Here is a 17,830-nt window from a genome sequence, read left to right as displayed (position 1 = left end):
CATGGCCCTTTCCCCCAGTGATATCTGAAATAATTTCTTTCAACTCTGGCCCGAATAGGGTCTTACCTTGAAAGGAATATTAAACAATTTTGTTTTGGACGACACATCCGCCGACCACGATTTTAGTCAAAGCGCTCTACGCGCCACTATTGCGAAACCAGAATTTTTCACCGCTAATTTAGCTAACTGAAAAGCAGCATCTGTAATGAAAGAATTAGCCAACTTCAGGGCGTGAATTATATCCATGACTTCATCCTAAGAAGTCTCCTTCTGGAGCGAGTTTTCTAATTCCTCAAACCAAAAAGCAGCTGCAGTGGTTACAGGAATAATGCAAGAAATTGGTTGAAGAAGAAAACCTTGTTGAACAAAAATTTTCTTAAATAAACCTTCTAATTTTTTATCCATAGGATCTTTGAAAGCGCCACTGTCTTCTATTGGTATAGTTGTGCGCTTAGCTAGCTTTGAAACTGCCCCCTCTACCTTAGGGACCGTTTGCCACGCGTCCCTTCTGGGGTCAACAATGGGGAACATTTTCTTAAATATAGGAGGGGGAACAAAAGGTACACCTAGTTTCTCCCACTCCTTATTCACTATATCCGCCACCCTCTTAGGTATCGGAAACACATCAGTGTGTACTGGGACCTCTAAGAATTTATCCATTTTACACAATTTTTCTGGGACCACCAAAGGGTCATAATCATCAAGAGTAGCCAGGACCTCCTTAAGTAGAGTGCGGAGGTGTTCTAGCTTAAATTTAAATGCTATGGTATCAGGCTCTGCCTGCTGAGAAACTTTTCCTGTGTCAGAAATTTCTCCCTCAGACAAGCCCTCCCTCACCGCCAAGTCAGATTGATGTGAGGGCACTACAGATAAATTATCCTCTGCGTCTACTTGCTCATTTTCTGTATTTAAAACTGAGCAATCATGCTTCCTAGGAAAGCTGGCAGTTTGGATAAAAATGCTGCGATAGAATTATCCATTACTGCTGCTAACTGTTGCATAGTAATCGCAATTGGTGCGCTAGATGTACTGGGCATCGCCTGCGCGGGCATAGCTGGTGTTGACACAGAAGGAGAGGAAAGCAAGCTATTTTCACTACCTTCAGCTAAAGAATCATCTTGGGCTATATTTTTAAGTGTGATTGTACTGTCCTTAAGCTGTTTGGACGCTATGGCACACTTCACACATAAATTTAATGGGGGAACCACCTTGGCCTTTGGACATACAGAACATAGGCTATCTGAAGACTCAGACATGTTTAACAGACTTAAACAGAACTATAATGCAATAAAAAATATTTTTGACAAAAACGTTACTGTCTCTTTAAACAATAAAAAAGCACACTTTTTTACTGAAATATCAAAAAAAAATGAAATAAACATCCGATTTTAATGAAATTTTCACCACAGAGTCTTAATGCTTTGAAAAGATTGCACACAAATTTTCAGATTAATTAACCCCTTAATGCACACTTTTTTACTGAAACATCAAAACAACCATGAAATAAACATCCGATTTTAATGAAATTTTCACCACAGAGTCTTAATGCTTTGAAAAGATTGCACACAAATTTTCAGATCAATTAACCCCTTAATGCCCAAACCGGAGTTAACAACAGTTATTAACCAGTTAACACACTACAGTACTAGAAACAGCTTTCACTGTAGCCTTTTACCTTCATTAGGGATTATTTTAGCAGGAAATAAGCCTCCCTGGAGTCTTTTATGATGCCTCTTGACTCCCCACATGAAGCTGCATGGATTGCCTAGGCAAAAACAACTGCACAATTTAGGCCTAAAAATTAGGCCTCCTCCCTCTTCATTCTAGAGTGGAGGGGCCTTTCTGACTAGATTTAGGTGTCCAAATAAGTGCCAGGCCGTAATTAAACCCCAAAAGTGTTTTAAAGTCTGAAAAAACACCTTATTTATAGTGAAAAACATGCTAAAAAGCAATCGATTTTAAAGCCCACAATAGTGTCAACCAGCATAGAGCCCTAAATATAAGACATCATTTTTTTTTTTATACAGAGTCTATTAGAAAAAAAAAATGGCTTAGCAATCCCAGAGGGAATTTCTGACAGTCTTCTAGCATTACATGGTCTTGTTAGAAAAATGACTGATCATACCTGAAGCAGTTAAGCCTGCAAACTGTTCCCCCCAAATGATCCTGCGTGGGAACAGCAATGGATTTTAGTTACTGGTGCTAAAATCATACTCCTCTCAACAGAAATCTTCATCACTTTCTGCTGTAGAGTAAATAGTACAAACCAGCACTATTTTAAAATAACAAACTCTTGATAGAAGAAATAAAAAACTACAACTAACACCACATACTATTTACCACCCCCGTGGAGATGCTACTTGTTCAGAGCGGCAAAGAGAATGACTGGGGGGGCGGAGCCTGAGGGGAGCTATATGGACAGCTCTGCTGTGTGGTCTCTTTGCCACTTCCTGTAGGGGAAGAGAATACCCCACAAGTAAGGATGAAGCCGTGGACCGGATACACCAATGTAGGAGAAATGTCCAATACATTTTACAATCGTTACCTCTATACTATTTATACATCATTAACTTATATCATATAATCCAATGATTATTGCAATTAGATGAAGGGGATTAAACTGAATTCCCTATTTAGGCCTCTAGGATACATAGTTCAGGCCCACAAAAAGCCAAGAGTATATGGAGATTGGATACTATAAATTGAGCCGGCACTGGCAAATCTGCCATTTCTGGGTTTCTAATAGTGGACTTATCTTGGCATATTCAATCCTAAACTTTTTGAGTCATTTCTCCATTGTATAAAAGCACAGAAAGGCATTTAAAGGGACATTAAACACTAATTAAATGCTAGATAAAATTATGCATTCGAAGAAAGGATTACAGTTTCATTAGCTGTTTAAATACTGACAAAATAAGTGTACAGTTTTAGTGTCTATAAAACAATGGGAGCTGCCATGTTGTAACTTAGATTACCTTCTCTGCTGTGGCCAATTAGGGACAGCTATAAATAGGAAGTGTTCTGCACTTCTATTTCTAACAGCAACTGAAGAGGTCACAATTTCAGAATAGAATTACAAAATAAATAATGAAAGTATTTTTTATTTATTCAGTTAATCATTTTATATTATGTCTAAGTATATAATATCCATTTAAAGGCATAGACCACATAAATTAATTTACATGTGTAATATCCCAAAATTTTACATTTTTACCAGTGTATGGATGAAAAATGTCTCCACCTTTAATGACATTGTGAACATTCTATACACAAATAAGTACCATGACTACGCTGCCCCAAAAACATAGTGCAATTTTTTTTTGAAGGAGCCATATTCCTTAATAACTGGACATAGATCTTGTAGAATATACCAATTCTTTATTATGATATTGTATTTACGATTGCTTAAGGTGTTACATGTACTGATAAACGACAATCTGTCAACCTCCTTTCCCATTTCCTGTAATTCCTTTTCGTTGCATCCTCTCCTAACAAACTTATGTACTATTTGTTTTGTTCTGGTCTCCCTTGTTTCTGAATCTGAGACGCATAAATTGTGATCTCAATACGCATAAATTGTGATCTTGGGACACTATTTAAAGATTCTAGGGGGGTGAACACTTCTCCTGTGTAAAAGCATATTCTGTCGGTTTGACATACAAATCTGTTCTGAAAGTACCATCACATTTGAATACCAAAGAATAAAGAAATTATAGTTGTTGAAAAACATATTTGGCACTACATTTTACTACATATAAAACCTAAACTTCATCATTAGTGGTGACAAGATCTTATCTTGAAATTGTGCTGCTGGAATTAATATAGAGCTTATACTGGCTACTATTGGACGTGCAGGTGGGTTTTTAAGGCTCGTATGTTTTTGTTGGGACTACATAAAATGCAGGTATAATTGGGTATAAGATAGTCATATAGCTTCTTACCAATTAAATCAAATGTATGTGTATAGGGAGGATCGTGTAAGATCCATAGACAAGGGAGACCAGAACAAAACATTTGAACTTAGGTTTGTTAGGAAAGGATATGTAGAAAAGGAATTTCAGGAAGTAAGAAATACAATGAAGTTAGCAAAACGAGAAAAGAGAAAGGAGGTTGTCAGTACATATACAAGGTTAAGCAATCAGATATACAATATCATAAGAAAGAATTGGAATATTTTACAAGAGGCAAGTCCTAATTTTAAGGAATTTGTCTAACTCCCTTGGGCATCATACTGCAAAGATAATACTAGTGGTAAATGTTTAGTGCGAGCCAGTATGGCCTCTACAAAAAAAAGTTGGCACTGTGTTCTTTGGGCAGCCTACGCATGTTACTTATTTGTGCCTAGGGTGTGCACAGTGTCATTAAAGGTGGAGAATTTTTTTATGCATACACTAGTAAAAAAAATAAAAAATATATTACAAATATTATTCAACTTATGTGGTCTATGCCCTTAAATGCCTGTGTGGGCTTTCATACATTGGAGAAACGACTCAAAAAGTCTACATTTAAAAACCCAGAAATTGCATATTTGCCAGTACTGGCACATTTTTTTTATTTTTTTAAAAAGGGACATCAGGCTTACCAATGGAGGTTGGTGATATGGTGATAGATAAGTCCCACAAAAGCAGAGAGGAGGGAATAGATTAAAATAGTTGTTACACAAAGAGGCCAAGGGGGTATGGAGATTAGATACTATGTATCTGAGAGGCCTATATAGGGAATTCAGTTGAATCCCCCTTCATCTAATGGTAATTATCATCACTGGATTATGTGCTATTGGTAAATAATGTATAAATGGTAAAGAGATAACGAGTGTAAAATATGTTGGACATTTGCCCTTATGGTTATATATCCCCTTTATCTAAGCATTCTTCTAAGGTTTGATTTAAATCTAGGACAGTTCCTTTTGTAAAGGTGTGGGCAAGGGTTAACATAAAGAAAAATATGTAATACAGGAAGTTACGCCCACTTGGTTGCACAGGATTGGCTCTTGATTTATGGGTATGAGTTTAAATGTCTGTATTGTACTTTGTTGCATTAGCTTAATAAAGGGGAAGGAGGCCCAAAACATTGCTGCAGCTTTAATAAAGTTCGTCACTTTTGTCTTATACTCTGGAGTGCAACTATGGGTCTGGGGGTTACCTATTAAGGACCAGATTACAAATAAAGCACAAAATTGCACTCTCCCGAACGCAATATTTGCACTCCACTCATAATACCAGCGCATGCAATTGTGAGTTGGTTTTGAGGTGACCTCGTGTTCGCATTGCATGGAAGCTTTGCACTCATGAGAGCGCACCTCCATAGTCTCCAATGGGAGCCTCGTTCTCATGCTGTCTGACACAGCATGAAAACCTAGCACAGCGAAGGGGTTAAGTCGCACAGTGATGGGCAGCAAATAATAAATATATATGTATATGAATATATACATATATAGTTATGTGTTAATATGTGTTTATACACATATTAACACATAAATATATATGAATATAAGCATATACATACATATTAATAGTCAAACACACAGTTCCCCATAAACCGCTATGTAAAGGCACTTTTCAGTGCAGTTTTTTTCTAACAACCCACACCCGCTCACTTTAACCCCTAACAACTGCTTTTTGCTGTTATTTTTTATTAATTCAATTTTTTTAATAAAAAACAACCTTACACTGTAATTTGGGGCAATTGGGGCACATTTAGTAAACTAACTGGAGATCTGATCTCTGGTTAATTTTCAGGGTGCTAATTGCAAATTATTGTGGTAATGGCTGGTTATTAATTGCGAGCCAGTAAACGGGCGAATTTCCCCGTTTACAGGTGCGTAATAAATTAGTGTTCCACTTGTAATCTAGCCCTAAATTGGCACCCCTGGTTGTTCAATATAAAACTTGCATTACTTATTTTCAGGGGTCTCCCTAATACATTACATTAAAGCTTGTTATAAAAAGCATGCAGATTCCTAAAACCATTAACTGTCTGCGAGTACTGTACTCAGGGTTGCCACTGACTAAGCCAGTATTTTACTGATAAGGACGGTAATATTACTGTTCAGATAAATAAATATAATAAAGAAGAAATAAAAAAAATAACAGTCCTGTTGTGCTGTAACTTCTTCGATTTCTGTTGGAATCTAATTATGAACAAATAATGCTTTAAAATCACTACTAGCAGCTTTATTATGTTATGCAGGGTATTCATTTATGCAGATTTATACAAGTGAGCATGGCTGGTTTTTGTTTTGTTTTTAAAGGTGGCAACCCTAAGAGCACTTGACCCCTGGGATAAAAGTTGCCAGTCCTCCCCTGCAAGCATTACTGAATTATTATTTTTTATTTTTTGTTCTTATTTTTGTTTTTATCACTTAAGAGATATGGAAAACAGACATCCTATAAATGTATGAAAAAACATATATAAGGTCCTTGGAAAAATCATGAAAAGGTATTTTTTCTGTAATATCAAAAGCAAAATACCACAGAAGACTGAATGATAGAAAAGCAGAAGGGTAAATATTTACAGTTCCTACCTATACTCTCGTTCCACAGCATGAGCAGCAGGCAACAGTTTTCCAGGAGGTTTTTTCCGCAGAACTAGTTCATTCTCATTAAATTTGACATAATACGTGGGGTTGGATTGCCCATGACTAAACTGTCGAAGAATGAAAGAATCTACAACAATTCAAACAAAATATAAATTTTAGAATGCTACTTCTATATAACCACATATAGGGGCAGATTACGCGTAGAACAGTATTTATCACTCCCACTAGCGCGCTAAATCTATTAGAAGTAAGCTTTTTACGCACATTGGGTTTACTTGAACGTAAAAAGGTTTCGGTTAAGAGCTAACCAAATGTGCAAAAAAGCCAAAGTTAGAATATTGCGACCGTGTTAACATATTCCCCCATAGGCTTCAATGGAATGTGAAAAGTGGAAAAAACATAATTTATGCTTACCTGATAAATTTATTTCTCTTGTAGTGTATCCAGTCCACGGATCATCCATTACTTGTGGGATATATTCCCTTCCCAACAGGAAGTTGCAAGAGGATCACCCACAGCAAAGCTGCTATATAGCTCCTCCCCTCACATGTCATATCCAGTCATTCGACCGAAACAAGACAAGAAAGGAGAAACCATAGGGTTCAGTGGTGACTGTAGTTTAATTAAAAATTTAGATCTGCCTTAAAAAGACAGGACGGGCCGTGGACTGGATACACTACAAGAGAAATAAATTTATCAGGTAAGCATAAATTATGTTTTCTCTTGTTAAGTGTATCCAGTCCACGGATCATCCATTACTTGTGGGATACCAATACCAAAGCTTAAGTACACGGATGATGGGAGGGACAATGCAGGAACTTAAACGGAAGGAACCACTGCCTGTAGAACCTTTCTCCCAAAAACAGCCTCTGAAGAAGCAAAAGTGTCAAATTTGTAAAATTTTGAAAAAGTGTGAAGTGAAGACCAAGTCGCAGCCTTGCAAATCTGTTCAACAGAGGCCTCATTTTTAAAGGCCCAGGTGGAAGCCACAGCTCTAGTAGAATGAGCTGTAATCCTTTCAGGGGGCTGCTGTCCAGCAGTCTCATAGGCTAAGCGTATTATGCTTCGAAGCCAAAAGGAGAGAGAAGTTGACGAAGCTTTTTGACCTCTCCTCTGTCCAGAATAAACGACAAACAGGGCAGATGTTTGACGAAAATCTTTAGTTGCCTGTAAGTAGAACTTCAAGGCACGGACTACGTCCAGATTATGCAAAAGACGTTCCTTCTTTGAAGAAGGATTAGGGCACAATGATGGGACAACAATCTCTTGATTGATATTCCTGTTAGAAACCACCTTAGGTAAAAACCCAGGTTTAGTACGTAGAACTACCTTGTCTGAATGGAAAATCAGATAAGGAGAATCACAATGTAAGGCAGATAACTCAGAGACTCTTCGAGCCGAGGAAATAGCCATCAAAAACAGAACTTTCCAAGATAAAAGTTTAATATCAATGGAATGAAGGGGTTCAAACGGAACTCCTTGAAGAACTTTAAGAACCAAGTTTAAGCTCCACGGAGGAGCAACAGTTTTAAACACAGGCTTAATCCTGGCCAAAGCCTGACAAAAAGCCTGGACGTCTGGAACTTCTGCCAGACGCTTGTGCAAAAGAATAGACAGAGCAGAAATATGTCCCTTTAACGAACTAGCAGATAAGCCTTTTTCCAAACCCTCCTGGAGAAAAGACAATATCCTAGGAATCCTAACCTTACTCCATGAGTAACTCCACCAATACAAGTATTTACGCCATATCTTATGGTAGATTTTCCTGGTAACAGGCTTTCGTGCCTGTATTAAGGTATCAATAACTGACTCGGAGAAGCCACGCTTCGATAGGATCAAGCGTTCAATCTCAATGCAGTCAGTCTCAGAGAAATTAGATTTGGATGATTGAAAGGACCTTGTATTAGAAGGTCTTGCCTCAGAGGCAGAGTCCATGGTGGACAGGATGACATGTCCACTAGGTCTGCATACCAGGTCCTGCGTGGCCACGCAGGCGCTATCAGAATCACCAATGCTCTCTCCTGTTTGATCTTGGCAATCAGTCGAGGTAGCAGAGGAAACGGTGGAAACACATAAGCCATGTTGAAGAGCCAAGGAGCTGCTAGAGCATCTATCAGCGTCGCTCCCGGGTCCCTGGACCTGGATCCATAACGAGGAAGTTTGGCGTTCTGGCGAGACGCCATGAGATCCAGTTCTGGTTTGCCCCAACGATGGACCAGTTGAGCAAACACCTCCGGATGGAGTTCCCACTCCCCCGGATGAAAAGTCTGACGACTTAGAAAGTCCGCCTTCCAGTTCTCCACGCCTGGGATGTGGATCGCTGACAAGTGGCAAGAGTGAGACTCTGCCCAGCGAATTATCTTTGAGACTTCTAACATCGCTAGGGAGCTCCTGGTTCCCCCTTGATGGTTGATGTAAGACACAGTCGTGATGTTGTCCGACTGAAATCTGATGAACCTCAGTGTTGCTAACTGAGGCCAAGCTAGAAGAGCATTGAATATTGCTCTTAACTCTAGAATATTTATTGGGAGGAGTTTCTCCTCCTGAACCCACGATCCCTGAGCCTTCAGGGAATTCCAGACTGCGCCCCAGCCTAGAAGGCTGGCATCTGTTGTTACAATTGTCCAATCTGGCCTGCGAAAGGTCATACCCTTGGACAGATGGACCCGAGATAGCCACCAGAGAAGAGAATCTCTGGTCTCTTGATCCAGATTTAGTAGAGGGGACAAATCTGAGTAATCCCCATTCCACTGACCTAGCATGCACAATTGCAGCGGTCTGAGATGCAGGCGCGCAAATGGCACTTTGTCCATTGCCGCTACCATTAAGCCGATTACTTCCATGCACTGAGCCACTGACGGGCGTGGAATGGAATGAAGGACACGGCAAGCATTTAAAAGTTTTGATAACCTGGCCTCCGTCAGGTAAATTTTCATTTTTACAGAATCTATCAGAGTCCCTAGGAAGGAGACTCTTGTGAGTGGTGATAGAGAACTCTTTTCCACGTTCACCTTCCACCCATGCGACCTCAGAAATGCCAGAACTATCTCTGTATGAGACTTGGCCATTTGAAAGCTTGACGCCTGTATCAGGATGTCGTCTAGATACGGAGCCACCGCTATGCCTCGTGGTCTTAGAACCGCCAGAAGTGAGCCCAGAACCTTTGTAAAGATTCTCGGGGCCGTAGCCAACCCGAAGGTGAGAGCTACAAATTGGTAATGCCTGTCTAGAAAGGCAAATCTTAGGAACCGATGATGATCTTTGTGAATCGGTATGTGAAGGTAGGCATCCTTTAAGTCCACTGTGGTCATGTACTGACCCTCTTGGATCATGGGTAGGATGGTCCGAATAGTTTCCATTTTGAATGATGGAACTCTTAGGAATTTGTTTAAGATCTTTAGGTCCAAGATTGGTCTGAAGGTTCCCTCTTTCTTGGGAACCACGAACAGATTTGAATAAAATCCCTGACCTTGTTCCGTCCGCAGAACTGGGTTGATCACCCCCATTACTAGGAGGTCTTGTACACAGCGTAGGAATGCCTCTTTCTTTATCTGGTTTTCTGATAAACTTGAAAGATGAAATCTCCCTTGAGGAGGAGAAGCCTTGAAGTCCAGAAGATATCCCTGAGATATGATCTCCAATGCCCAGGGATCCTGGACATCTCTTGCCCACGCCTGGGCGAAGAGAGAAAGTCTGCCCCCCACTAGATCCGTTTCCGGATAGGGGGCCGTTCCTTCATGCTGTCTTGGGGGCAGTAGCAGGTTTTCTGGCCTGCTTGCTCTTGTTCCAGGACTGGTTAGTTTTTCAGGCCTGTCTGGAATGAGCAACAGTTCCTTCCTGTTTTGGAGCGGAGGAAGTTGATGCTGCTCCTGCCGTAGCCAACCCGAAGGTGAGAGCTACAAATTGGTAATGCCTGTCTAGAAAGGCAAATCTTAGGAACCGATGATGATCTTTGTGAATCGGTATGTGAAGGTAAGCATCCTTTAAGTCCACTGTGGTCATGTACTGACCCTCTTGGATCATGGGTAGGATGGTCCGAATAGTTTCCATTTTGAATGATGGAACTCTTAGGAATTTGTTTAAGATCTTTAGGTCCAAGATTGGTCTGAAGGTTCCCTCTTTCTTGGGAACCATGAACAGATTTGAATAAAATCCCTGCCCTTGTTCCGTCCGCGGAACTGGGTTGATCACCCCCATTACTAGGAGGTCTTGTACACAGCGTAGGAATGCCTCTTTCTTTATCTGGTTTTCTGATAACCTTGAAAGATGAAATCTCCCTTGAGGAGGAGAAGCCTTGAAGTCCAGAAGATATCCCTGAGATATGATCTCCAACAGGACTGGTTAGTTTTTCAGGCCCGTCTGGAATGAGCAACAGTTCCTTCCTGTTTTGGAGCGGAGGAAGTTGATGCTGCTCCTGCCTTGAAATTTCAAAAGACACGAAAATTAGACTGTTTGGCCTTTGATTTGGCCCTGTCCTGAGGAAGGGTATGACCCTTACCTCCAGTAATGTCAGCAATAATTTCCTTCAAGCCGGGCCCGAATAAGGTCTGCCCCTTGAAAGGAATATTAAGTAATTTAGATTTAGAAGTCACGTCAGCTGACCAGGATTTAAGCCATAGCGCTCTCCGCGCCTGAATGGCGAATCCGGAGTTCTTAGCCGTTAGTTTAGTCAAATGTACAATGGCATCAGAAACAAATGAGTTAGCTAGCTTAAGTGATTTAAGCTTGTCCATAATTTCATCCAATGGAGCTGTGTGAATGGCCTCTTCCAGAGACTCAAACCAGAATGCCGCAGCAGCAGTGACAGGCGCAATGCATGCAAGCGGCTGCAGGATAAAACCTTGTTGAACAAACATTTTCTTAAGGTAACCTTCTAATTTTTTATCCATTGGATCCGAAAAAGCACAACTATCCTCAACCGGGATAGTGGTACGCTTTGCTAAAGTAGAAACTGCTCCCTCCACCTTAGGGACCGTCTGCCATAAGTCCCGTGTAGTGGCGTCTATTGGAAACATTTTTCTAAATATAGGAGGTGGGGAAAAGGGCACACCGGGTCTATCCCACTCTTTGCTAATAATTTCTGTAAGCCTTTTAGGTATAGGGAAAACATCAGTACACACCGGTACCGCATAGTATCTATACAGCCTACACAATTTCTCTGGAATTGCAACTGTGTTACAGTCGTTCAGAGCAGCTAAAACCTCCCCAAGCAATACACGGAGGTTCTCAAGCTTAAATTTAAAATTAGAGATCTCTGAATCAGGTTTCCCCGGATCAGATCCGTCACCCACAGAATGAAGCTCTCCGTCCTCATGTTCTGCAAACTGTGACGCAGTATCAGACATGGCTCTTACAGCACCAGCGCGCTCTGCATCTCTCCTAATCCCAGAGCTATCGCGCTTGCCTCTCAATTCTGGCAATCTAGATAATACTTCTGACAGGGTATTATTCATGATTGTAGCCATGTCCTGTAAGGTAATTGCTATGGGCGTCTCTGATGTACTTGGCGCCATAATAGCATACGCCCCCTGAGAGGGAGGCGAAGGTACTGACACGTGAGGAGAGTTAGTCGGCATAACTTCCCCCTCGTCGTCTGGTGATAATTCTTTTATAGATAAAGACTGACCTTTATTATTTAAAGTGAAATCAATACATTTAGTACACATATTCCTATGGGGCTCCACACTGGCTTTCAAACATAATGAACAAGTAGATTCATCTATGTCAGACATGTTTAAACAGACTAGCAATAAGACTGGCAAGCTTGAAAAATACTTCACAATAAGTTTACAATCAATATAAAAAACGCTACTGCGCCTTTAAGAAGCACAAAATCCGTCTCAAGTTGAAATAACAATGAACCAAAGCAGTTATACCAACCAAATTTTCACAGTAAATGTATTAAGTTAGCAGAGCATTGCACCCACTTGCAAATGGATGATTAACCCCTTAATACCCAAAACGGATAAACAATAGAGAAAAACGTTTTTTTAAAACAGTCAAACACACTGTCACAGCTCTGCTGTGACTGATTACCTCCCTCAATATGACTTTTGAAGCCTTTTGAGCCCTCTAGAGAAGTCCTGGATCATCCATGAAGAAGCAGGAAGTCTGAGTCTGAATTTTTACTGCGCAAAAAAGCGCTAAAATAGGCCCCTCCCACTCATATTACAACAGTGGGAAGCCTCAGTTAACTGTTTCTATGCAGAAATTAAGCCAGTCATGTGGAAAAATTATGCCCCCATAAGTTTTATCACCAAATGTACGTTAAAAAACGATTAAACATGCCAGCAAACGTTTTAAAACACATTTTTTAAAGAGTATATATCTCTATTAATAAGCCTGATACCAGTCGCTTTCACTGCATTTAAGGCTTTACTTACATTACTTCGGTATCAGCAGCATTTTCTTAGTCAATTCCGTTCCTTAGAAAAATATTTTACTGCACATACCTCAGTTGCAGGAAAACCTGCACGCCATTCCCCCTCTGAAGTTACCTCACTCCTCAGAATGTGTGAGAACAGCAAGTGGATCTTAGTTACTTCTGCTAAGATCATAGAAAACGCAGGCAGATTCTTCTTCCAAATACTGCCTGAAAAAAAACAGCACACTCCGGTGCCATTTAAAAATAACAAACTTTTGATTGAAGAAATAAACTAAGTATAAAACACCACAGTCCTCTCACGACCTCCATCTATGTTGAGGGTTGCAAGAGAATGACTTGATATGACATGTGAGGGGAGGAGCTATATAGCAGCTTTGCTGTGGGTGATCATCTTGCAACTTCCTGTTGGGAAGGGAATATATCCCACAAGTAATGGATGATCCGTGGACTGGATACACTTAACAAGAGAAAACACCCTACTCATGCACAAACCCCATCGCATTTTCTCAAGTGTGCTAACCCGATATGAAGATATGAATATTTCCCATTCCAATGTTCTTCACATAGAAGAAACAGAATTTATGCTTACCTGATAAATTACTTTCTCCAACGGTGTGTCCGGTCCACGGCGTCATCCTTACTTGTGGGATATTCTCTTCCCCAACAGGAAATGGCAAAGAGTCCCAGCAAAGCTGGCCATATAGTCCCTCCTAGGCTCCGCCCACCCCAGTCATTCGACCGACGGACAGGAGGAAATATATATAGGAGAAACCATATGGTACAGTGGTGACTGTAGTTAGAGAAAATAATTAATCAGACCTGATTAAAAAACCAGGGCGGGCCGTGGACCGGACACACCGTTGGAGAAAGTAATTTATCAGGTAAGCATAAATTCTGTTTTCTCCAACATTGGTGTGTACGGTCCACGGCGTCATCCTTACTTGTGGGAACCAATACCAAAGCTTTAGGACACGGATGAAGGGAGGGAGCAAATCAGGTTACCTAAACGGAAGGCACCACAGCTTGCAAAACCTTTCTCCCAAAAATAGCCTCCGAAGAAGCAAAAGTATCAAATTTGTAAAATTTGGCAAAAGTGTGCAGTGAAGACCAAGTCGCTGCCTTACATATCTGGTCAACAGAAGCCTCGTTCTTGAAGGCCCATGTGGAAGCCACAGCCCTAGTGGAGTGAGCTGTGATTCTTTCAGGAGGCTGCCGTCCGGCAGTCTCATAAGCCAATCGGATGATGCTTTTAAGCCAAAAGGAAAGCGAGGTAGAAGTCGCTTTTTGACCTCTCCTTTAACCAGAATAAACAACAAACAAGGAAGATGTTTGTCTGAAATCTTTTGTAGCCTCTAAATAGAATTTTAGAGCATGGACTACGTCCAAATTGTGTAACAAACGTTCCTTCTTTGAAACTGGATTCGGACACAAAGAAGGTACAACTATCTCCTGGTTAATATTTTTGTTAGAAACAACCTTAGGAAGAAAACCAGTCTTAGTACGCAAAACCACCTTATCTGCATGGAACACCAGATAGGGCGGAGAACACTGCAGAGCAGATAACTCTGAAACTCTTCTAGCAGAAGAAATTGCAACCAAAAACAAAACTTTCCAAGATAGTAACTTAATATCTATGGAATGTAAAGGTTCAAACGGAACCCCTTGAAGAACTGAAAGAACTAGATTTAGACTCCAGGGAGGAGTCAAAAGTCTGTAAACAGGCTTGATCCTAACCAGAGCCTGAACAAATGCTTGAACATCTGGCACAGCTGCCAGTCTTTTGTGTAGTAAGACAGATAAAGCAGAGATCTGTCCCTTTAGAGAACTTGCAGATAATCCTTTCTCCAAACCTTCTTGTAGAAAGGAGAGAATCTTAGGAATTTGTATCTTATTCCATGGGAATCCTTTGGATTCACACCAACAGATATATTTTTTCCATATTTTATGGTAAATTTTTCTAGTTACCGGTTTTCTGGCCTGAACCAGAGTATCTATCACAGAATCTGAAAACCCACGCTTCGATAGAATCAAGCGTTCAATCTCCAAGCCGTCAGCTGGAGGGAGACCAGATTTGGATGTTCGAATGGACCCTGAACAAGAAGGTCCTGTCTCAAAGGTAGCTTCCATGGTGGAGCCGATGACATATTCACCAGGTCTGCATACCAAGTCCTGCGTGGCCACGCAGGAGCTATCAAGATCACCGAGGCCCTCTCCTGATTGATCCTGGCTACCAGCCTGGGAATGAGAGGAAACGGTGGAAATACATAAGCTAGGTTGAAGGTCCAAGGTGCTACTAGTGCATCTACTAGAGTCGCCTTGGGATCCCTGGATCTGGACCCGTAGCAAGGAACCTTGAAGTTCTGACGAGACGCCATCAGATCCATGTCTGGAATGTCCCATAATTGAGTTATTTGGGCAAAGATCTCCGGATGGAGTTCCCACTCCCCCGGATGGAATGTCTGACGACTCAGAAAATCCGCCTCCCAGTTTTCCACTCCTGGGATGTGGATCGCAGACAAGTGGCAGGAGTGATCCTCCGCCCATTGAATTATTTTGGTCACTTTTTTCATCGCCAGGGAACTCCTTGTTCCCCCCTAATGATTGATATATGCAACGGTCGTCATGTTGTCTGATTGGAACCTTATGAATTTGGCCTTTGCTAGTTGAGGCCAAACTCTGAGAGCATTGAATATCGCTCTCAGTTCCAGAATGTTTATCGGGAGAAGAGACTCTTCCCGAGACCATAGACCCTGAGCTTTCAGGGATTCCCAGACCGCGCCCCAGCCCACTAGACTGGCGTCGGTCGTGACAATGACCCACTCTGGCCTGCGGAAGCTCATTCCCTGGGACAGATGGTCCAGGGTCAGCCACCAACGGAGTGAATCTCTGGTCTTTTGATCTACTTGAATCATTGGAGACAAGTCTGTATAATCCCCATTCCACTGTTTGAGCATGCACAGTTGTAATGGTCTTAGATGAATTCGTGCAAAAGGAACTATGTCCATTGTTGCAACCATCAACCCTACTACTTCCATGCACTGCGCTATGGAAGGACGAGGAACAGAATGAAGCACTTGACAAGAGCTTAGAAGTTTTGACTTTCTGACCTCTGTCAGAAAAATCCTCATTTCTAAGGAATCTATTATTGTTCCCAAGAAGGGAACTCTTGTAGACGGAGACAGAGAACTTTTTTCTATGTTCACCTTCCATCCGTGTGATCTGAGAAAGGCTAGAACGATGTCCGTATGAGCCTTTGCTTTTGACAGGGACGACGCTTGTATTAGAATGTCGTCCAAGTAAGGTACTACTGCAATGCCCCTCGGTCTTAGAACCGCTAGAAGGGACCCTAGCACCTTTGTGAAAATCCTTGGAGCAGTGGCTAACCCGAATGGGAGGGCCACAAACTGGTAATGCTTGTCCAGAAAAGCGAACCTTAGGAACTGATGATGTTCTTTGTGGATAGGAATATGTAGGTACGCATCCTTTAGATCCACGGTAGTCATAAATTGACTTTCCTGGATAGTGGGTAGAATCGTTCGAATGGTTTCCATCTTGAACGATGGTACCCTGAGAAATTTGTTTAGGATCTTCAAATCCAAAATTGGTCTGAAAGTTCCCTCTTTTTTGGGAACTACAAACAGATTGGAATAAAATCCCATTCCTTGTTCCTTTATTGGAACTGGGTGTATCACTCCCATCTTTAACAGGTCTTCTACACAATGTAAGAATGCCTGTCTCTTTATTTGGTTTGAGGATAAGTGAGACATGTGGAACCTTCCCCTTGGGGGTAGTTCTTTGAATTCCAGGAGATAACCTTGAGAAACTATTTCTAGCGCCCAGGGATCCTGAACATCTCTTGCCCAAGCCTGAGCAAAGAGAGAGAGTCTGCCCCCCACTAGATCCGGTCCCGGATCGGGGGCTACTCCTTCATGCTGTTTTGTTAGCAGTGGCAGGCTTCTTGGCCTGCTTACCCTTGTTCCAGCCTTGCATCGGTTTCCAGGCTGGTTTGGGTTGTGAGGCATTACCCTCTTGCTTAGAGGATGCAGAATTAGAGGCCGGTCCGTTCCTGAAATTGCGAAAGGGACGAAAATTAGACTTATTTTTAGCCTTAAAAGACATATCTTGTGGAAGGGCGTGGCCCTTTCCCCCAGTGATGTCTGAAATAATCTCTTTCAATTCTGGCCCAAATAGAGTTTTACCTTTGAAAGGGATGTTAAGCAATTTTGTCTTGGATGACACATCCGCTGACCAAGACTTTAGCCAAAGCGCTCTGCGCGCCACGATAGCAAACCCTGAATTTTTCGCCGCTAATCTAGCTAATTGCAAAGCGGCATCTAAAATAAAAGAGTTAGCCAATTTAAGTGCCTGAACTCTGTCCATAACCTCCTCATATGGAGTCTCTCTACTGAGCGACTTTTCTAGTTCCTCGAACCAGAACCACGCTGCTGTAGTGACAGGAACAATGCACGAAATTGGTTGTAGAAGGTAACCTTGCTGTACAAAAATCTTTTTAAGCAAACCTTCCAATTTTTTATCCATAGGATCTTTGAAAGCACAACTATCTTCGATAGGAATAGTAGTGCGTTTGTTTATAGTAGAAACTGCCCCCTCGACCTTAGGGACTGTCTGCCATAAGTCCTTTCTGGGGTCGACCATAGGAAATAATTTCTTAAATATAGGGGGGGGGGGGAACAAAAGGTATGCCGGGCTTTTCCCACTCCTTATTTACTATGTCCGCCACCCGCTTGGGTATAGGAAAAGCGTCGGGGTGCACCGGAACCTCTAGGAACTTGTCCATCTTGCATAATTTCTCTGGAATGACCAAGTTGTCACAATCATCCAGAGTAGATAACACCTTAAGCAGTGCGCGGAGATGTTCTAATTTAAATTTAAATGTCACAACATCA

The 17,830-nt window shown here is 41.5% G+C and overlaps 1 protein-coding gene across 2 annotated transcripts in view; it reads right to left on the bottom strand.

The window, feature by feature from the left end:
- Positions 1–17,830, bottom strand: part of ACAD10 (acyl-CoA dehydrogenase family member 10) — a 392,348-nt gene that overhangs the window by 218,836 nt on the left and 155,682 nt on the right. For both annotated transcript variants that reach the window (XM_053701717.1, XM_053701716.1), the window contains exon 7: positions 6,524–6,665. In XM_053701717.1, the coding sequence (XP_053557692.1) occupies positions 6,524–6,665 (142 nt within the window). The remainder of the gene's footprint in view (positions 1–6,523; positions 6,666–17,830) is intronic.

Source organism: Bombina bombina, chromosome 2 (genome assembly GCF_027579735.1).
Source record: "Bombina bombina isolate aBomBom1 chromosome 2, aBomBom1.pri, whole genome shotgun sequence".
NCBI classification, from domain to species: domain Eukaryota; kingdom Metazoa; phylum Chordata; class Amphibia; order Anura; family Bombinatoridae; genus Bombina; species Bombina bombina.
This window is presented reverse-complemented; position numbering and strand designations above follow the sequence as displayed.